We start from the raw sequence: 23,203 nt of genomic DNA, 5'->3' as shown, positions 1-23,203 counted from the left end.
TAAGCAGCCCAACTCCCTGCTCCTTTTTATCTCCGTGTCACGATTCCTCTATTATTCCACCTCTTATAAAATATATCTCATTTAAATTTGTACTTTCTGAACAGATAAATGTGTTTATACATAATTATTTCAAAGTATCTGTGCTTCTAAGACAATAATACTCCATCAATAATATTTACTGTGATTAGCTTTTTAAGGTTGCATCTATTTCCAGTGCTAAATTTACTACATAATTTCTGTAGTTCATTTAGAAAATCTCACTTTTTGGGACATACTGTTTTTTAGATATTTTCAGCAAAAACAGAGTCCTCTGCACCAAAGGAATTTTAGGCTAACCTCTCCACTTGTTTGCTGGTATTTTTGAGACATATTAGAAAACGAATGCTTCACAAATTATACAGAAGACAAACATGTATGTACTCAGTACCATCATACAGAAACAATCCAAAAAAGAAATTATCCCTAAAAGTAACCCTGCCTTTGGTTTCAGCATATTTTGCAGTGATGCCTAAAAGGTCCTTTAGGCAACTTGCAGGATGACATTCTATCATGTTCACTGAGGCTAAGCTAAAGCACAGCTGAATCCATCTCAGCTGACATCAGTGTTTCATGGTACAACTTCCCTAAATAGTGAATTTACATTTAATTTACATGTACTGTATTGAAGTTTGTTATAACCTAGTTTCATGTTTCTAAGATAGGGAATAAGATAGGAAATAAATACCCTAAAAAGAGCAAAACTAGAAACAGCTTTTCTTCTTAGCTTGCAATACCTATAATTTACTTTCTTTTAGTCAAATGTTTCCTACTATGGCAACCAACACTTCAGAAATACACGTTAAGKGTAAAGCATGATGAATGATCCTCTCCTAGTCACTAGTATAGGATGATCCTCGTCACTTCTAGGACTGCAGAATTAGAACTCACTGTCAAGAAAGGATTTTGTAACTTTAAATAATGGTACTGCAGTTTACAGAGGTGACATATCAAACAATATTTGCTATTAGCTAGCTGTTTTCAGCATGCTCAAACTATTAATGTGCCAAATGATACGGAGGTTAATTTATAAGCATCAGTGATATAGAACACAGAGCTACCTCTTGTTTTCATTTGGCAAATGGTCATCTTGAGACAATCATTTTCAACAACACTTTTATCTTTGAAAGACAAGGAAGAAGTTATATTATATGCTTCTCTTGTCACACAGAATTATTCCTGTAGCTGTGACGAGTTTATCAGCAGTACTGTGACATACACTTATAAAAACTTGGCCTATTGATACCCATACTTTGTCATCTTGAAACATAATTCTATCTCAACATCCTTGCTCCACACCTTACTATTCTTAAGAGTATTCTTGCTAATAGATATTATATCTCTTTTTAACAAAAAGGAAGACTATTTTATGTTAAGATATTGCATGTTATTCTTCAATAATAAAGAGCCAGCCATTAGGTTTTCAAGAGCAGAAGTTTATGCTACRATGAGCAAAGCGTTTTAAGTTTTATATACAGTGAATTTCCATTAGGACAACTGTTGAATTATTTTTATAAGCTGTGCTTTTTTTACTTTCCCCAGACACCATCAAGTGGTAAAATTCACTGCCCAAATATCAGGAAAAAATAATTCTGTTATTAAAAAGCTATTGTACAATTACTCTATTTTGAAGGCATAGTTCTGCTTACAATACGGCTGATGGTACATGTTTTCTCTGATGTAGCCGTAAGGAAGCTTCTAGTGGCTTTTCAAATCAAAAAAAGCAGAAGACAGAAGTAAAGAAAGATGGAGAGAGGATTTCCAACCATCTAACTGAAAATAATGTAAATTTAGCACTTTATTTCTTATGATGAAAAAGTTGGGGAATGTGGACTTTTGCTAGTTATGAACTGGTCCGATGCATTAGAGTTAAGTTATTTATACTTTCTTCCATTCTTTGTTTGTACGGGGATATCTCATTATCAGGACAAAACTGTCTTACAGGAATGTGGAGGTAAGTAAAGAACAACAAAAGCCATGGCCTACACAATATAAAATGCATGGCCTAGGACTGTCAGAAAAAGTAGGAATAATACATAGATTAGAAATTACACTGTAGTTTTTATTTGTAAAGATAAAGACAAGATTTTGGGTGCAGTCTGAGAAGGAGAACTTCTCTACTTCCACATAGGCATCTCAGGAAAAAAGATGTGCAATTTAGATTCACGGATGAAAAAAATGTCCCAAACCAGTGTTTTAAAAATCAAGCCCTATCCTCACCTAGAATCTGTCTGTTTTAGCTAAAACTCTTAAGAAACCTGACCCGACCTTCACGTGAAAAGGTTGCTAGAGATCTAGCAATTACATCTAGAAAGATATTTTGACATGGCTGAGCTGTTTTTTAAAAAAGCATGACTTTAATAATGGGCTGTTTTTGAGAAAAGATGCCAGGTGATATCAGGACTCCAATATATTGATTATATTCATCATCACAGTGGATGATAAACAACAAGGAATGAAGGTGAAGAATGAGAGATTAGCAGTTGATTTCAGTCACAACTACAATATTACGTTAAAAACATTCATTCAAACTTCACTGAAGTTTTAAAGTGGTAACACAGCCTAATCTGTATCCTAATTTTTTGAGTACAAAATTTAGAACAAACTTTAGTCTGGAGAAGACATTTTTGCTAKTAGCTTGATAGGTAACACCTGCTTTATCAGGACAATCCTTTTGAAGAGGTTGAAACTGGAAAACTAGTCAAAAGAATTTATGTGGATCATCTGTACTTCGTCTTTCTCAAAGGAAATTTTGTTTTATTATGCAGTATATTCTGTATTCCTGATGGCAGGTCCTAAACTCTTGTGGCACCTTCTGTTGTCTTGACCTGCTCAATACCAATATTAAATAAGTGTGATACTTATAATAAAAATGGGAAGAGAAATGAGTTTATTTGATTTTTAAATTCTCCCYCTGGACTGTTTGGAGTCACTAATCCTCTACCTCACATTCCGATTCCTTGAGGATCTTCCCATTAACTGAATTCTAAAACAGATACATGGATGGGACATCTGTCAGAGTTAAGAGCCTGAATAAATCTAAGTCATCTTTTGGAGAGCTCCTTATGCATAAGTATTGTTCCTGTGTGAGGCAATGACCTGCCTGAAGTTCCCCATGGCCTTACACAAAAAATTTCTCAAGTCTCCTTAGGAGCACTGGAGAAATGTCCAAAGCTTTGCTACCTCCATTTTGGAACGTTTGGAAGGTTTGACTGCAGCACCTGCCTCACGCACCACCTAGGTATTGCCAGAGAAACTTAGGTCATGCTTCCACACAGATTAATCCCAGAGCCATGGATAGCCAGACCAGCTGGCAATGCTCTTTGCTGCAGATCAGCCGTGAGCATATGACCACGTTTCTGGTCAGTCAGCCCCAGGACACCCCACAGCACTGACTCCAGCACTGTGCATTATGCAGGCTGCAAGAGGACAGATAGTACCAAATCCAGTGGACAGTGTATTAGAGCAAATTTACCCCTACAAAACTTTGAGCAATATCAACTGGCAGAGTGAGTCCGTATTAGCACCCGGGCTTGCTTCATGTGCCATGCGCTTTTGATTTGCTACGAGATACCCTAACCCTGGATTTATAGTCCAGGAGAAACACATCCTTGGCAACTCCACCAAGGTCAAACAGCAAGAGCAGTAAGTTTGCCAGGACTGTAACTGGCCAGTCCTGCTGTATTACAAAAGGCAAGGTAGATAGCTCCTCAGCTACCTATTTTTCTGGAACGTAGAAGAAAGAGAGAAAACAGCATATTTATATATAATGAGAATCCTACCAAATTTTATTCTTTTCCAAGGCACTGAAATACCACAATGATTTGTCTTTGGTGTAAATCAAGCAAAAAAATCTTAAATAAAACCTGAAGAAAATTAACTGTGTACAGTCAAAGGCTCATAAATCTAGTCACAGCAGTAGTATTTATACCTATTTTGCAGTACATGACCCAGGTATATTATCGTCATTTCAATAGCTCTCTGTCTCGGGCACTTCTGAAGTGTAAATGAGAGGATCATCAGGAAGATATTTTTAGAGACCTTATAAGAATCTACTTCTTATTAAGATAAATCACAGACATTGTAGACAGCTGTAGATAGCTTAAAAAAAAAAAGAATCATAAAGCCAAATCTTATAAGACTACTGCCTAAAAATAGAACTAATGTTTTCTTTTTTTCTGTAATCCTACATTAGAGGACATTTAAGGAAAAGACAATTGGGTATGAATAAACGTGGGTTATTTCATTTTTAGGGGACATCATTTTTTAAATGCAAGCTTACTCTCAGTTTATAAATTACATACAAAATACCTTTTATATACAATAATTAACAATTAGCATCAGAAATGCTTTTTTCATATGGCTGTCAGTAGTAATGTCATTGCACTGCCCTGGGAGCAATCGCTTCTGAGAGTCAACATGACATCTCGAATAAAAAATCTACAGTGCAAGCAATAATCTTGCATTGATCACATCACTAACTGCAGCCATGTGGGGGATGTTCTTTAATCAACAGACCCACTGTATTTGGCCCATTCCCCACTAAAATTCAAAATAAACAAATGTTACTCTGTAGAGTATACTGAACTTAATACTAAGAATAGAGATGGGGAAAAATGAGAGCAACAAACCTACTTAGAATAAAATTAGCCTTTCCTGAGATAAATACTGACCAATCACAACACTGATAAAATATCTGCCCAAGTAAAAAAGAGGTTAATAAAGTCTATTTGTAAAAAACGTATTATACTGCCTGTGATTTCTGACCATTTAATTAATTAGATAAGCTTAACAAATCTATTTAACTTATGTTATTAATAATTTAATGAAAGGCTACTATTCAAAAGAGAGATTTTGTGTATCCATATTCAAATCCCCTAACTGCTTATTCTTCTTATGGGCCGGAAAGTGCGCACAGAGTGATTAACAGGCACTTGTATAGCTCGTCCGTGTTCACAGAGGGTGTCTTTGCTGTGGGCACCTGTACTCTCCTCTTCCCAGCAGTTCCCGCTGGAACTTTGCCTTATGTAAGCAGCTAAAGCAGCATGTGTTGCATTTAAGTAAAAGATGCAAGAGGGAAGCAATTCTCTCAAATACTCTTGAAACTCTATCAGTATAGATACAGCACAGAACAGATGCCACCTACAAAGCTGTTTATATTTAACAAGCTATTCTAATTTTTAGAAATGCCATTTTTAAATTTAAAATAGAAAGTTTACTTTTTAAAAGACTCTTGAGATGAAATACTGAATGGTCTGACTTATTGGTCAATTGGTTAATGGTGCTGCAAAGCTGCAATGTAGCAGTGACAATATTTGATGTACTAACGTTAATCCAATACTGATTCTGTTTTTCTAAGGGGAGAGTTGCCATGTGAACAGCTAGATGCATCAGCTATGCCGTAGCACTAGAAATCATAGGTGGAGGGGTTTATGGTATGGCACTACATCTATACAAGTTTCACAGGTGTTTTATCTAAATGAAGGATTTTCCTTTTTGTTATTCTTGTACTTTTTGGCAATATTTATATTTGGGCAAATCAAGTGCAAACTCTAACAGATCAGAACAATACTGCTTTAAGCACATTTTGCATAGGTTAAAATGATGCCAAAGTCTAAGACATAGAAAGATCAAGTCCCAAAGCAGATATCTTTCACTAGTTTCTGCTATCAAGACAATTGAGAAGAAAAATCAGGAAGGCATTTGCATCAAGATACATTGTGGTAATTAGGCAGAATCTTACCAGACAATGCAACATGTTAAATGTAATAATAATAATTACATAATAGCCTGCTAAATGACAACAGGAACCTGAAAGCATTTATATTGCTTTCTTCCACTAATCAATGTAATTAGCTTAGTATCCTTATATCTAATTATTGCTTCTTACAATCAATATCTACTTTATTAGATAGCATGGAACTGGAGAATAGATCAGAGTTCAAAGAATTATTTAAAAAGTCTGTACAATCTCAAGGAAAATCTAGAAATAGCTTAGTTAAAATCAGACATGCATTATTATCCTTACAACTGTAGTAATAAGGATCATTCAGTATATTTTGCATTACAACTGCAAAATTTAGAAAAGTATTTTTTGGATTAATTATTTCTTCATCAGCCAAGGCTGATAGTTGCAATGATATAGTATCCCCATGAAAATCTATAAAAATGGATGCTATGTTTCTCTGTTTTTTTCTGACTGGGTAAACATAGCGAAATTTAAACTAAACTTGGCTGAAACAAAGGAAAAACATACTTCACATTTTTAGGTGAGGTTTAAGCCTACCCGTACAGCAATGGACACTGGATTGAATCTTAGTCCTAGTTCTGAGGTGTTTGGTGTAACAGAAGTCCCCCCACAGGCTCCGAYGGGCTTTCAGTCAGGTCTCTCCATATCTATTAAGCTTCCAGCATCTCAGTCTGTATGAGCCACATCTGCGTCAGCAGATCAATGTCACAGGATCAATAGCAAAAAATGCAGATCTTCAACTGGTTTGCTGTATTCACGCTGGTGAATAACATAACTCTAAGAATTATAAAATCATCGCAATTAGGGCTGGAATGGAGACCTATAATTCACCGCCTCTTTTTCCTTCTTACCTCAAGGCAGGATCAATTAAATGTTTTAGTCTTGGCAAATATTTGCCTAATCTGTTGCGACTCAGGAGCCTCGATATAAAGATAATACAGCATTACCTTGCTGGGACTCTGATAAAAATTACATTTTAAAGAGCTTGATTTAAGCCGAGTAGATGCCTTGATTTACATCATCTGTGTATTCTGCCCCTGTATGATTTATCTTCAATTCACTGGTTTGGTACTATTCCAGGCTTGATTTGTAATATTTTAGCCACAAAGCTGACACACAGAAAAAAATTGAAAATTCACTGCTTGCTTAAGTAGGTTCAGCTTTCCTTCTGCCAGGCATCAGTACAGAACATGTCTTCTCACTGCTGACATTATAAATGTACCAGAACACTAGTCTGCACCCTCCCGAAACCAAAGGTGTGGGCTTGCTCTGAATTAAAGTGCTGCCAAAAAGCAGAAGTGAACCTTACAAACTGCATAAATTACATAATGCAGGGCTCATGCAGTTGGTAATGTAACACATTCTCCCTCTCACTGACTGATCTGAACCTGGCTTAGGCTAGCAGGGACTGAAAGTTGTTGGCGTCTGGTGGCTAATACATGATCTCTACCTAGTTCCTACTAGGAAAGTGTCTGTATGCCAAAAACATTATTCAGAATTATACCTTGTTCTTTTACATGTAATTATTTTGGCCATAAGCAATGCAACAACTCTCGGCCTTATTAACATGCAGGCCCAGGTCGGTTAGGGCAATGTACCTCTCATCTAGGAAAAGAGAGCACTTCAACCTTAATAAGGCCGCTGGAGGGACACCCCTGGAAACTGAAAGGCTTTGTCTCAGAGCCCYTTAAAATCTGCTTTACTGCCTTCTCCTCTCAAGATTGAGTTTAAACATTCCTTCACTAGGTCTCTGTGTTACAGATCAGTCTTCCAAACATTTTAACCTGTATTTCACACCTGCAAGAAACTTCTTCCCGTAAGTCTGCAACAAATGACTGTGTGAAGCATGCTGAAATGAAACATAGAAACATATTTGTTTATTCATCCAAGGGTTGGATCTTCATCTGTCGGGTTGTATTTAATGGTATTCTTTTCTGGCTAGTTGGATGATTCTGCTGTGCTCCCTGTCAGGGCAACAGAAGTCTGCTTGACCTTGTCCCTTCTGTTCCCGAGGATCTCTTGATCAGCATTTCCTGCAGCAGCAGCCGGCTACTCGCTCCCACCCCCTCTCTCCTGAGAGAGAATTTTGCATAGTTAATGATCCCTTTCGGCTCTAGGCTCTCACCCCAGGAAGAGCTCCGTAACCCTGGGTCAGTGACTGCCGCAGCATCACCTCCCCAGCCCAGCCATTGTTCCGTGAAGTTGTTTACCGAGATCTCCCGTCTCGGGCCATTGTTTAGTTTCCTGTTTGCTCTTCCTAACAACTCCTTGGAATTCAACTCCCTTTACTCAGAGAAAATAATATGAAACAGATAAAATGGAAGACAATTACAAAAAAAACCCCAATATCTTTTTCATTTTCCATAAACCTTCATCAGTACTAATTGACATATTGGAATTATATTGTGTTTAAAGAGGAAACAAGTAGAGTGTGAGATGCAGAAGAGAAGTCGTGTACACGAATCTTTCATCTCATGGTGCTTTAGGTAACCGCTTTGCAAGCTAACAACTTTCCAGTGAACAGGATACCCAGGTAGGTGCAAAGATACAAGCCTGAGGAGKCCTTTTCCCAGAGTGAAAGCCTTACAACCCCCAAATATAGTTCATGATTAGCTAAAAGGATTAAATTCAATTTTGCAAAAGCCATCATACTTACACTGTCATTGCTTCCTTTGTTGTCCTCATATTTTGTTTCTATATGAATGGAGAATTTAGGCAAAAATGAACACTGCAACAAAACAAAAATATGTTTGACATGATAAAAAAATATGCCTTGCTTCATTAGCTGACATATTCAGTACATCCTGTTTGATATCAGCTCTCTTATTTTTTCAGATTACTTCAAGAAAAATAGTCAAATGTATACAAAACATAAGAGCAAATGTTCCTGTGATTCTGAGAGGATGCAGGGATTCTATCTGAAAATTGAGTACTAAAATGAAGGTACAAAATAAATTAGCATAAGTACTCTAGAACAACTGGATAAAATAGTTTTCCTACTGTGCATAGGAGTAGGTATGTCCTGAACATTTTGTTATAACTTTAGATTACATATATCTCCAGAGCAACTAAATATTCATCATCGAGGATCAGTCTATCCCCATATGAAATAATTCCAAGGACTCTTCACTGGCTGCAGCTGCTGACCAAATAGATGAGAATGCTTTGACATATGAGTTTTTTCTTCCATTTTCAGTGTTAAGTAAATTTTAACATAATTTCCTATGAATGAAATTAATATGAAATATCATCTGGCATGGCAATTCTTTTATACTAAACCTAAATTCACCTCCAGATAATAATGCAAGAAAATTAAGAATGTACAAATATTTTTCTATCAAGGATAATATTCCTTTATTTTACACAGGGATAAATTTATTTTTCTGTGGATTGCTTAATTTAGTTGTGTTATTAGACTAGAATTTATAATACTAGGCAACATAATTGGGTAAAATACTTCAAATATCTTTTCTTTAGTGTTTCACAGTCTTTCTTTCAAATCAACTTTTCAGTATATTTAGGCAGATAAAGCAGATGTCTAACAACCTCTGAAGGATACTAGTTCAGCATCTTTACTATTAGTCATCAAGTCTTTTCTTGCACAAACTGTCAGTGAAACTGATGGGCCAATTCCTCGTATAATGCCTCACTAATACCCTATGGCAAAGTGGCTGTGGAAAGACTATGACTATTTCATGTGCTGTACAGAGATTATACAATGAGGACATTCTGATGCCTCAGTGTTCACATTGCTGTTGGTCCAAGTTTGGACTTGACAAAGTTTGGAGATTTCTTCTAAGGGAGGGGCTGGTGACTAAGAATGGAGATGATTTAGAGGGCTGGCTGCAGTACAATAAAATTGAAATGAGAAGAAAGCTCCTTTGAGACTACAGAACATATCAAAAAACTCATTGTTCAATGTTATTTTGATCACAGGACATCTAGTGTTCGTGAACACATCTATAATCAATCCTTGGTGCAAAGAAGAGTGGGACAGCTTTGCCAGAATAGGGTGCTGGTGTCATGGACTTTAGAAAGGAAAGATTTATTTGGGGGAGGAAGAAAGGCTCCTGGGTCAAACTCTCTCCCCATTAACATAGTGAGTACTCTCATGTCAAATGATGCTGTTGGAGACGCACAGGCTTCTCTTCAGATCAGATGCATTTTTTGCCTTTTATTAAAGACTTCTGTGGAGTGGAACATTTATGAGTTTCAATTCAAATCTGAACTGTGACCAGCTCTCAGCTCTGCAACTTGTTCACTGAGTAAATATGTGGGATTCCAACAAAGGATCAGCAGTGTGTCGAGCACAGGATGGGGCAAGTTCAGTTACAGATCTGCTGGTTCCTGTTATCCGTATTTTGTGGGCAATTAAACATTTCCTATGGATACATCTCAGAAAGTGCCAGCTGAACATATACAGTATTTATAAGCAGTCTGTCAGAATTGGGGATCTTGTAACACAAATTCACAAATAAAAAATCCAGATACTCTTCTAACTGAGGTTTCATCACGTATCTCAGTATGCTGCTATATAGCTCATGTCKCTCCTCTTCAGGCTTTTTTAATTTGTGGGAAATTTCCAGGAAAAAAAACCCACACACTTCCTTATTCTTTAGGAATTCAAGACAGCTATATAGTTTCAGTCATGAACCAAAGACAAAGTCAGCAAAAGGGTCTTTCCCCCTCCTCATCTGCGTCACACGTTTAGCATGCGCTGCTAAACTCTGCACGCTCTGCCGTGGCACCGTATTGTGTGCTGATCTGCCGCTGGCTGACGTGCTGCTAACTGATCAGAATTTCAATCCAGTACAAACTATGTCAGCATAYGGGAGCAAGCCTTCAGTTGGAAGAAGAGATGAATAAAAGGGGCTGATCCAACTTACTCTTAATTAGAGTAAGAAAAGTTATGAAATGTAGTATTACAGAAGATATGGAATGACTCTGGAGACACAGGGATGCCAGCATGTCCTAAAACAATGTTAGATGTCCCTCAGAGGATTCATATTCAAACAACGTAAAACAACATTCTAGTTATTTCCTGTGTTTGTGGGAGGACACAGAGGGTTGAAAGAGTAAATTACTACTGAAGGTGGATTATAACAAGCAGATTTTAAAAATACATAACCTAACCACAGACATCTAGTACTACATAACTGTTACAGCATTTGGAAAATAACCACATTGGTGCTAGGCTGGTAAAAACAAGGGTTATGGATCTCAAAAATCAGTATATGGCAGCTATGCTTTTTACACAGGTATATAACAGCAGGGATCATAGCCGAGGCACACAGCGCTCCTGCTGACAACAAGCTAGACCTCTGCGTACGGGCATCCAGGGGGAACGCAGCCTTGAGGAAACGCGAGAAGCCTGCCAGCCAGTACGTTCTGTTTTATCAGCAATTACTAGTACTGCTTACTGAGTGCGATACCCCACACCACATTACCGAGGGCTCAATGCTTATATCTGAATAACAGCGTTTAGGAACATTCCCACCAAAAATCGTAGCGATGTATGCTATACTATTAATGATATAGTAACTGCTTAGAACAATTATTAGGAAAACAGTTCACTGGCACTGTCTGCATTTCAAGCTGCATTACAGCTCTAGGGCACGTTTTATTAGTATGTTTTAAATATCTGCCCTCTTGATTCAAGGACTGAGATTTAATTTTCTTTGCTATACAATTAAACAACATCAACCCCCCAAAATAAAATCTAATAATTAATAAAAACAGAAGCAGTGGATGACATAAATGATATATCACTGGGGGAAGGGTCACCAAGACTACAGTGCTTTAGCAGACTGCATCTAGGTCAGAGCTCTGGAAGTCTGCAGCGTTGCAGCTTATACAGTCTGAGTCTAGTGGCTTGTCCAAAACCTCAGTGGCTAYGGAAATTGTCCTGTGCTGACCCTACCAGCTGGGGATAGGGCAGCTCTTGTCCCAGCTCTCACTTCAAGGAGTAGCGGGGTCCACCACAGGATGAGGTGCTGCTATCGTGGTCCCCACTGTCAGGCTTGAAAACCCTACTGACAGAAACAACTTCACTCTAGCCTTTTTCATATTTACAGCAAATACACAGCTAACACCCCTAAATGGTTCCTCTTCCCTTGTACTGACACATTTTTCCTTATCAAAACACTTGCTTTTAAATGACAATTTCAGGTACAGCAGAGGATAAAGACACAAAATAAGAAAAACTATCGTGTTGTCGGTCTGAAGCCTGGCTGCAGGTTCAGTACAACAGTAAGTTCTTCCATTTAACGGAGGAGATTTTGAATATAAAGCCAAACRCCAGATTTCACTTTTACCTTGCTCTCAGAAATATCTCCTACTTTCAACTACAGTTTACCAGCAGTGAGTCAGAGGACCATACTTTAGCATGCAGCCATTTTATATATTGTACTTCAGGTTGCATTAGGTTGCCTGTAGCAGTTCAGCAAGCCACTGCTTGAATCCAGTTGTTCCTTGTGACCCAGAATCGAAACTCTAATTAAAAAAAAAAAAAAAAAAAAAGATCTCCCACTCTAGTGTTTCCAAAAAGAAGCACTAGATTAGTACAGAAGAAGAAGAGTGTTGTTCACCTCAGGCCACATCACGAGAAAGCGGAAAGTCATTTTTTGCACAAAGCTGTCAAGAGGCAACCTCACTATCTAATTAGTATAAAGGTGAGGGCTGTAACAATCTCTTTTGAGATTAGAAATGGTAACATGAATTTACCCCAGACAAAAACTAAAATTCACCAGAAAGTACTGGATATCTCTCAAAACCTCATCTGACTGGCAGCCACAGGTTTAGCAGCGGTGGGGGGTCCTTTGGCTTTCAAGAGCAGGGTCCAAATTTCTGACCGTTTCGCAGAATGTGTCTCATGACTCACCGGTTGCACTCTGACTAATTGGCAGAGGGCTCTGGCAGAACCAGAAAACTGTTTATGCATCATTCAGAAGACTTGGTTATTCATCATGCAAAAAGTACTTTTTTTTTCTTTCTCCTTGAGGAACAGCATATTTACTTAGCCAAGCATTAAAAGTGTTAGGCAACCCTTCGAATCAAAGCTGGGAGTGAACGGTAGGCAATGAACCTTTTAGCAGATTTCTCTTCCAAAGCACCACTCCCTTTTTGCTCTGCCTCCCCCGGGCATGTGTTCTTGCAGCACAAACCTGGCAGCTGATCGATACACCGAGCACGCACGGCAATGCACAGGGCACGCTTTCCAATTTTCCATTTCACTATCTCTACAGTTTGCAAGGTTCTTCTTTGGAAAAAAAAAATAGTGGCCAAATCAATCTTTAATTTTAAATTAGACTTAAGTTCTACAGAGTATGACAAAATCTTCAGAGTCCTAGTATCTTCAAGGTCCTAGGGTTTCAGTGATAAGGTTTCTTTGTGTAAAACTCTCTAAGGAGGTGTCTTTAATATTGTCACCTCCAGAATCTTTCAGATGTATTGTAAACTCCTTAAAAATTTCTCATCATCCAGTACACCTATGACATTCAAAAGGAGAATATTCTGTATTTTTTTAAAAAAAGCAAAGTTTCTATTTATGGAACCCTTTTTAGAACAACCAGGAGAGGTTTAAAGCTCGAGAGAGAAACCAGTGAAATAACTGGAGTCTGTAATAGTAATTACCAGACGTAAGCACGGGTATTTCCAGATTAAAATAAAATAAAATGAAAGCAGCATACGGAAAACACATACTGCAGTTGGATTTTCAATTCACTACAGATATCCTCTTGAAAAATGAAAGGACTATTTTTAGCATGATGATTGATTAGTGTTACCATAGCGATAAGAAACTCTTACAAGAACAGGTTAGACTCTAAGTAAGCCAAAACACTTGCCAAAGTCTTAAAGAGACAGTGAACACATATGGTGTTTTACAATCAATTTATGGAGTGGACTGTAAAAAACCCCTTTGCACAGTAATTACATCTGAGGTGGCTGAAGGAGTTACTACAGCTGCCAGTAAATACACTGGACAGAGGGTAACCGAAAAAGGTTTCTTCACCTTCTGTAACCTGTTCTATATGAGTGAGTGTTATTTTATCAATACCATTTTAGCTCGTTTCATTTTCCATTTGGTTTCTTTCTGCAGAATATTCAAAGAACTGCTAGAAACGTCATCATTGTAGTTCACTTCTCCATGCTCCTCGTGAATATTAATCCTCAATCCTTGGAAGCTATTTTGGTACTGTAAAAATTAATGCCACCTTTTTTTAAGCAGCAGAGGCATATCCCCCTAAATCTTAACCTTAAAGCTTGGGGAAGCAGACGCTTCATGTAAATGTTCTCTCTGATCTCCTACGACTTTTCAGGCTGACAAATCTTTTATACGGTCACATACATATTCTTTTGGCAACGCGCTTAGAGCTGAATCCCGCAAGGAGGCACCTCTTGGTGTGGTGCAGTCTGAGGCCTCGGTCTAAAGAACATAGGAACAGATACAGTGAAGTGAGACTGGCCAAGCAAAATTTCATTTTTTTTAATATGGTAACTTTTAAATACCACACTATTTGAATTCCAAACTTTTTAGATGCTGTTTCAGGGTAAAAGCACTTCAGGGAGGTTCAGAAACCTGGGAGGGGCAGATGGAGTCTCTGCAGACCTGCGGAGTTAGGAGGGAGCTCCCATCCTCCCCCCACCCCAGGGGCAAGGAGGGAGAGCGGGCAGACAGACACGCTGTCCCCTGGAGGAACAGGGGACATTCATAACTCAGAGGGAGGGGTGGGACGGGAGGAAGGATGTAACAGGGGAGACTGCCAGCGCCGCTGGAACACGGTGTGGTGCAGGAATGGGACAATGCAGAGGCCTGGATGCGGGAGAAAGTCAAAAGCATGCGAACGTACGGACAAACAAGATGACGTCCCTACAGTTTGTATGCTAGAAGATACATGAAGGTACTACAAGAAAATACAAGATAATGTCTCTAGAGTAAATTTCAAATTACATTATTTCCTTCAGCTATTTACAGTATTTAGATTGTTTCTTTCGCAGAATATTCAAAGTTTTTTGAGAAACAGCCACAGTATTACGGACTCCCTTCCGAATACTCAGGATAGCACTGTGTGTGAACACACAGAGCTGCTGTTTGATACAGACCACTTACTGCACGAGCTGGCATTAATCAGGATGACAAAGTCTTAATAAAATAGAGGGAAAGGGCTGGGCAGGGTAATGGCAGAACTCGGAATATGTGACTCATGAAAGGGAGGAGAACTTGGAAAGCAAGATAAGCACAGGAAGGTGGCAAAGAGCAGAAAAGTGCTATTGAGAGGAAAGAGTAAAAACTGCAAAAAAAGGCTTTGAAAAAAGCAAGGGAGTTAAACTCAAATAAACAAGTTCAGGAAGAAAACCACTATTTGTATTACATACAATAACTTGAAGATGAAACAGTCAACTAACATGTTGCCTCTAACCACTATGAAGCTCAACACTGTTATCGCTGGTTTTGCCTTCCCTTAGGATCTTCTTCTCTGATGCATGGGAACAGTAACCTGTTTATTGAGGAAGAATGGAAGTGAGAAGCAGCATGCGCGAGTGAAGATGGCAGTCTCATGAATCAATGGAGGTGTTTGGATTGTTTTATAATAAGCCAGTGGTGGAAAAAAGAATTCTCATAAGCAGTTTGATTCTGTAAAGAAAGGGATGATTCAATGGGATTAATTTATTAAATAAGAATATAGGTTTGCTGTTTTCTAAAAATATAGTCTTTATTTCTTACAAACGCTACTGAGGTCCTTTCTTTTCCTAGAATCTCCAAAGCAGCCAATCTGTGTTTACTAGAGTAACATCACCAGTTAGCTTCTGCTGAGCCTCTGCTCTGATAGTTACTTTATACTAGGCTCCAATCCTGGAATGCATTTTTGATGCAGACCCTTCATTTGCTGACTTGGAGAAAAGTTTGTGCACTGAGCTCAAGACTGATGGGTTGCATCCAAATTTCAAGCAGGGGTAATCAGATAAAGAGGACACAGGAAAAAATCCTACAAATTCCTTGCAATATTTATCTGAAACAATTCTTTTTCTTTCTCCTCAAGTCTATCATCTGATGATAAAAATAGCAATCACAAAAACATATAACACTGCCTGTTCTCAAAGTAATCGGAAAACAGTAGGTCAATACTGGAACATTTAGCAACTATCACTCCGGGGCCTCGACACATACCAGATGAAATGTGTGTTTGCCTCAGTCATTTGTTGTAGAAGAATGAGTGTCATTGTGATACATCATCAAAGGAATCATTGTCTCCTGCTTTCTGCTCCTAACTCTTTTTCATAAATGTTCTGAATTTACACCCTATTCCTAACTTAATATGAACCATTGGCAGGTTGAAAGAATTCCCTTCTTCCCTGCAGACAGTACAACATTCTGGTTTCAGTCTGTATCTGGCTTTATATACTCCTAATAGTGGAACTAACAATTGGCCATTGATTATACATAACTATAAGAGGGTAAAAATTGTTTTTAACTGTTTTTAAATTCCAGTCTGAGAACTGAAATATTGCTAAAAACACTGGAACTAGTTAGATCAGACAGCAAAACTATTTGAAATAATCCCTGGCAAACACTTGAACTGCACCTTCAAGCTCAGAACAGTTTGCTTGAATGCTGTTTGTATTTTTCCTAATCTCTTTGTACTCCACCTTGATAGCTAAACTTTGTTAGGCTCATTTTCASTGTACTTTGATCTTATGAATTTTGGTTTGTACCCTGGTTGAGTCAGCCTATGATCTGATTATTTGTTTGCTTGAGGCTCCTCTCTTGTCCTGAATCTCAGCTGTCACTTGAACAGGTCAAATGGGTATTTGTTCTATGCTGCTTATGGTCTACCAGTATCCCGATGCAGGTGCAGAAACTTAGTTCTGTGTAATCCTTTTTCATTCGGTTTGCAATAGAGACAGGTTTGCTTTCTGGTTAATTATTTCTAATCTAGCTGGACAACCTCAGGAAAGAAAAATAAGAAAGTCTCCTGAGAGTTCACTCATTCTTGTCCACATATATAAAAGACAGCCTAAATATTTTACTCTAAAGATACATATTTGCAAATGCTGCAATAAGCAGACACACAGGTGTTTGTTGATAGCTATGAGGCATCTTTCCTCCATTGCCCTGGCAGAAAAGGTTCCAGCCAGTGACCAGCAAAGGAATTCTTTGTAAAACCCAGCAGCTGGCAGCACCAGGTCCCCAGGAGCACCCCTAGCTTGACAGGAGGCACTCACCCGTACTTAAGTCCCCTAATCACTCCTGCAGCAGAGTCCCTAGGAGTCACTTCTATAGGGCTGCCTTTCACCTGGACCCAAAATACAGCATCCAAAATTTATGAGCTTAACTCAGACCTAATAACAACATTAAATGAGCTTTTAAGTAAAAATCGAACATTTGTTTTAGCAAGTTATCTGGTCAGGTTTCTAATTATAAGATTAAAAACAAAGCAACTCCTGTGCCAAGCTGAAGAGTGAGATTAATAGCTACACTTTCCCATGTACAGTACTCAAGCAATGATGCCCCAGCCACTAAAAYAAGGACTTGAACTTTATAGCAGTATCTTATTTTCTAAATGGTTATCCCCAATACTGGACCTCTTCTTTTGGCTTCAGCTCCAAAAGTAGAGTTTTTGTACTTCYTCCTAGCTCAAGGTGTGACATTCAAAGCATTTGTTGGGATATTACCCATGTCTGCTCTTCCTGACAGAAAGTCTTCTGTATTGCAGTTTCAGCAAGGTCCTCCTCCACAGACRGCACAGTACACATTTTAAAATGCTCTCTTGACATTACAATGTTTCATATACTACACACCACAAAAACCATTGCTCATTTGCTTTCTATTTTATTAATGAGCTCATAAGCTCATTTGCTTTCCATTTTATTAATAGTTATCAGGCTTGGTAGTAGACCAAGCAGTCATCTTCTCCTGTTTGCTGTCAAATTTAGGAGTTTGCTGTGTAACAAATACCTTTCCTTAAAGCAGATACCATCAAAACTGAACCCAGATTATGGAGTACTAACATCATAACACTCTAATTTCCATTGCTGTTTTCATGCATCCAAGGCACTCCTAGCTTTTTACACATCCCAGGGAACAGTATTCTGGAAATTATTTGCAATACCTGCTGAGGTTTCTTTCTTAGAGGATCTCACAATATTAGGTCCTTAAGAAGGTCAAATTTATGAAATCTGTAATATTTCATAGGAAAACCAGATTTATTAAATTATTCTGCATCAAATCACTGAATTCTGGTGCTGTGCTTGAATACTGTTTCTCACCAGCCTTCATATTTTACAACCGAAAAACCTTAATACTATCACTGAGCTTCAGTCCATTGTCCACATCCTCTTCCAGATCACTAATATACATTGAAATAACACTGAGCCTTGAAGGTTCTCGCTCTGTATTCAGAGCGGAACTTGAAAGATTAGAAAGGTTTGATTTTTCCTTCCTAGCTGTATGTACTCGACTCTATAAGATTATGCTTTTTTTATCCAATTGTTGGCCTACCTTTAGAATCAGTTTTCCTTGAAATGAGGCTCAGTTTAATTCTTAGGATGTCCCTCAGACCCTCTAGAGCAAATTCACTATCTTTAGAAAAAGTGTTTCCAAGCGATCTTACATATTTTTGGCAGTATCTGTGCTGTTTCGTACTTTCTTTCAGAAATCTCTAATGAATACAGCGAATCAAAATTTAGAGAAATATTCCAGACAAGCGTAGGAATTATTCCCAATGGTATATTTAGCATTTTTGTTCTAGATTCAACAGCTTGAGGCAAAGACACTTTCTGTATTTTCCCCTGAAAATCATTTCATAGCCTAGCAGCTGAATTAAAATATATTTTAGATTTTTATCTGAAATACAATTTCCTTAATTTCATCTGAATATTTCTAGTTGTGTTTCCTTGCACCATGGTGAATAATCAGTCTCCAACTCCCATGGGAATTATATTGTCACTTAGTGACTGTGTTGCCTACCTTCTACGTCTGTAGACCGATTTAATTTTTCTTTACAAGTCTCTTCGACCCTGCAATGGTATTTTTGCTGATGTTCTTGAACATCTTGCTAATTGTATCCCTTCTACAGACCTTCACTGAAATKTGTTCCAGCTCTTGTCTCATCAGGTTAGACACAGACCACCTCATGATTTAAATTTCTGGGTACTGCATTGCTCTTTGGTGTTGACAAGGTCTCAAGTACTGCGTTTCAAATCCAGACACAATTTTCTGCCCACTACCACCCCTTTCAGCATTCTTAACTGTCTCTTTCAGTTAAGTTTCTTTGTTTTGGCTTATCTTTCTCCTAATGTATTCACTTATATACAATCAAGTCTTAGTAATTTACTACAGTTATGCTTCTCCATTTGTCTCCATAACACATTCCTTAGCCAATCTGTATTAAAAACACAACTTAGATTTCACATAGTGTAAGTCTGATCCAAAAKAAATCATATTTAGTTTAGCCTCTGTATGGTGATGTTTTTTAGTTCTCTACAGGTGTTTTTTCTTTTCCTTCAAACCCTGTATGCTGAAAATGCAAACGGTTAATGAAAAAACATCAGAATAGAAAACAAAGTGTAAGTAATGGACACCACTGCGACATAGCACATCACCTTCTCCATCTAAAATTAAACCTGCTATCAAAGGGTAAACCCTTAATGAATGGAAGCTGTGACAGGCCCTACTGAAGATGATATCTCACAATAATAKCTGAGACTCTGTCCCCTCGTTACTACCATCCATGTACTACTGTCCATTATAGGACATAAGGGTTTCCTCTGATAATCAAATGAATTTTACATATGAAATAATGCAGAATATATACTAGATAACTACAGTACATATTGAAAAGCAGGGTGGGGTACTTTGGCTAGTCAAAGCTGGTCATCACATTTTCAACTCTAAGCCTCCAGCTCCGAGATCTGAGCCTTTGAATCGCTTTATTTTGTCTCTTGCACATTTATCACATAAGAATCTTTTTCCTCTCTTTATTCCTTACCGGTTTTAAAAAACTGCACAAACATTTTGATCACTGTAGTATTAACAAAAATGAGTGGATTATGTTTCATCTGTAGACAGAAGTACAATCTAAATCGAGGCTGGAGTTTCTGAAAGGCCCCTTTACCTGGAACATCCTCCTCACTTCCTCCTCCTCTTCCAAAGGCTGCTGAARACTTACATGGCCAGTTCATGTAAAACAATTTTTTCTCATGATTCATGCACTATATTTTGCCTTAGCTCTGCTAGAAGGAATAGTTGTTTTTCCTGGGCACCAGGCCCAGATTATATTTAATTTTGTCTACAGATTGTACAGTTTCCCAGATACTATACCAGAGATGAGCATTTTATAAGTTAATAAAACAATAAATAAAACAAAATCTATTCTTACRTCTCCAAGTAATAACTAGAACCTTAAAAGCCTTGCCCCTTTTTATAGAAGTTTCTCTTTGTTACAGCTACTGAGTAAAAAATATATTAAATTATTTTAAAATGCTAAAAAAAAGTAAATAATTTATAGGATTTCCACAGAAACAGTTCAAAGTTAACCTTAAACTTCTTAAACAAATAGATTTAAAGTTCCACTATTGAATACACTATTAGTGTCATTATGAAGGAATCGGTTTGATTCCAGTACTATATTTTACATAATTATTATACTTCTAGAATTAAAAGAGGAAGAAAAACTTACTGTGTATTCTGATTTCCAGTTGTCCATTTGTAAAAAAAGAATGATGAGGGAAAAGAAAAAAAAAAGAAATGTGAAACAAAGCAGTAACAAGCCAGATCCTTACAGTAAACACACAATAATAATCAGAATATTTGTRTCAGATAATCTGCTGATTTACATTTAACTAAAGTCTGTGGGACAATAAAGGGTATAAATCACCACAGAATCTAAGCACCTGATGATTTCTCTGCAAGGAAGAAACTGCATGGAAAAAAGACTCCATTTTTTACCTAGTTGCATTCTTTGTCTATAATCTTTATTTTCTGATAGCAATCAATATGAGAAGGAAAGATATATGCAGCTCAACAGGAGTTGTAAAAATTTCTTAATATCTGTGGCTCAATATTTTACCTGAAGCTTTTGAAGATAAGCTTAACTACCCAGAAAGGAAGAGTCAGTTTTCATTTCTGCTTTATCCCTTACCTGTGATTGTATACGGATAGTAATTCCAAGCCTTCTCTGTAACATAAAATATTTTGGGAACAACTGCTCTAGCCCAGCTAGGTAGTTTGCTGAAAATAAAAAGAAAATATAAAATTAGAACTTGTTTTGACTTATGAGAACTGTAGAAGGAAAGATACTTGCCAAACATGCTCGCGGTTTGACAAGCGTTTCACAGGACACAGTAATACCAAGACTGCACAACAACATCTGTATCTCATGAATATACATTCTGCCGCCGTTTCCTCCACAAGTATATATGAAACCRAGCACGCTTCTTCCCCTCTCAAGGTGATCGATAGGTTGCCAGCGCAGTGACCTCTGATCAGATGCAGACTGCGGTTTCAGTGCCGGTTTCAAGGGTCTGTGGACTCAAACCTCTGGTCGTGGAGGCAGCGGGCAGGTGGAGCGATGCGAGGGGTCCCCGCGTCAGCGCGCTCCTCGCCACACGGAGGCACTCTCTACCAAGAGGTCCTCAGCAAGGACTTGATGCCCGTCCGCTTTTCACTCCGATTCCATTATTTCTCCCTAGGGAATTTCTTCCTTGCTGGCACACAAACTTTTATGTTCAAGTAACCCAAAACCTCAGTTCTTCCCATAATACCAATGCCACATCTTGATTATGAAGCTTTTATATTAAAATTAACACATTTCTCAAAAACACCTCAGTGAGGCTATCGGGTAGTATTAGTCCCATTTTGCTGATGCTAGAAGAGTAAACCACAGAAGCAAAGAGAATTAACGGTCCCGATGTCATAACTCAGAGCGCAGTGCAGTGCTACAACGGCAGTAGATTAAGATTGAAAAGACATGGAGCACAGCACATGGTAAGATCATTAAAGGRTAATTAAAGAACAYGTGGAAGGCTGTGAGCATTTTTTTTTTTTACCATGAATCTTGGGTCTCTCATTTCCAGAACTCTGGTCACTCATTGGAATCAAAGAAGTGAGAAACATGCATTTTTAAAAGATTGTAAGCTTATGCAAACGCACCATTCGACCCCTTCCTCTGACATCAGTTACAATCACTTGAGCTGCCAGTAATAAAGATGCAGGACTAGTCGCACAAAAGAAGGCAGAGATTTGGAGACCAGGAATATCACTGAACTTCAGGGACCCCATTAAAATCATGTTAGTCAGGCCAAGTGTAGAGCAGAYCACCCAGCCTAAGACAGGATCTTTACTGAACTGAAGTAGATACTTTCAAACTTCACTTTTCCAAGTGTAAATATTTGAAACAGTTCTACTTAGATAACTGCATATGCAGAAAGTAAAATAACTCTCCAAAATTTCTGGGGAAAATAGAGTTTGGATCATTAAGGTTTATTTAACCACGATCTAGCTAYGTATAAATATTGCATTTGTCCAGAGGCAAAATGCAGACATTAGCACATTATCAAAAAATTCAAGCTCAAGTGCATTGACTTTTGCTCTTTGATGGCATTGCTCAAAGCTGGATTCTTTCTTTAAATAAAACTTTCTTGTGTACAGTCTCGTAAGCAACATTTTGCATACTCCATATCAAACTTCACTGTATCACATTTTTTGYTTGTCAGTCTTGTGTCTCTTTATGACTCTCTGCTTCTTCCTTTATCCCTGCTAGACTTCACGCTCTCTGATGCCTAAATATTAAGTACCCACGGATGCAGACTTTCAACTTCTGAGACCAGTACTCCAGCAAGAGAGAAGAGGCAGTAAGCGATTCTGAACTCTACTACATTGACACTAGAAAATTTTATTAGTAATATCTTTGTTAACATACAACTGCTCATTTTGCAATTATTAGAGTATTTCCCTGTCTACCTGTCCTTGCTGGCACAGCATGTCTCCAAAATAAATAATTTTATGGGCAAAAGACACATTACAATCAGTTCACAGTCATGAATGCATAATTCTTTTGAGGGTCCTTTCGGAGAAAGAATGCTGAAACATATAATATTTTTAGCTTGGCAGCATATGTATCTGTGGATCACATTCTCATTTTGTTTACTTCTTCCTTCCCCAGATGAAGTTCAGTCATTCAGCATGAAAGGAAGTGTTTCTCAGAGGCATTCCKGCTGAACCCACTGGTAAACAAGACCCATTTTAAGAATTAAACTATTATCAGGCAGGAAAAGATAAATGAAAATAATGCACAAATCTTTCCAAGAAACCACCACTGAAATACAAAATTGGCTCTAACTTCTTCAGGACAGTTCAAAACACCAACACCATGAATGTAACAGGAGCAGTTTTTGATGCTTAAAGCCRTGAGACTGCGG

General features: G+C 37.9%; 1 protein-coding gene across 8 annotated transcripts in view; it reads right to left on the bottom strand.

Moving 5' to 3' along the window:
* PITPNC1 (phosphatidylinositol transfer protein cytoplasmic 1) overlaps nt 1-23,203 on the bottom strand; it is a 99,744-nt gene that overhangs the window by 25,931 nt on the left and 50,610 nt on the right. For all 8 annotated transcript variants that reach the window (XM_026067548.1, XM_026067552.1, XM_026067551.1 and 5 more), the window contains 3 exons: nt 20,926-21,014; nt 20,464-20,471; nt 8,442-8,513 (listed from right to left, as the gene is read on the bottom strand). In XM_026067548.1, coding sequence (XP_025923333.1) covers nt 8,442-8,513; nt 20,464-20,471; nt 20,926-21,014 — 169 coding nt within the window. The remainder of the gene's footprint in view (nt 1-8,441; nt 8,514-20,463; nt 20,472-20,925; nt 21,015-23,203) is intronic.

The sequence above is a fragment of the Apteryx rowi genome, unplaced genomic scaffold, assembly GCF_003343035.1.
Source record: "Apteryx rowi isolate R43461 unplaced genomic scaffold, aptRow1 scaffold_26, whole genome shotgun sequence".
Taxonomy (NCBI): Eukaryota; Metazoa; Chordata; class Aves; order Apterygiformes; family Apterygidae; genus Apteryx; species Apteryx rowi.
This window is presented reverse-complemented; position numbering and strand designations above follow the sequence as displayed.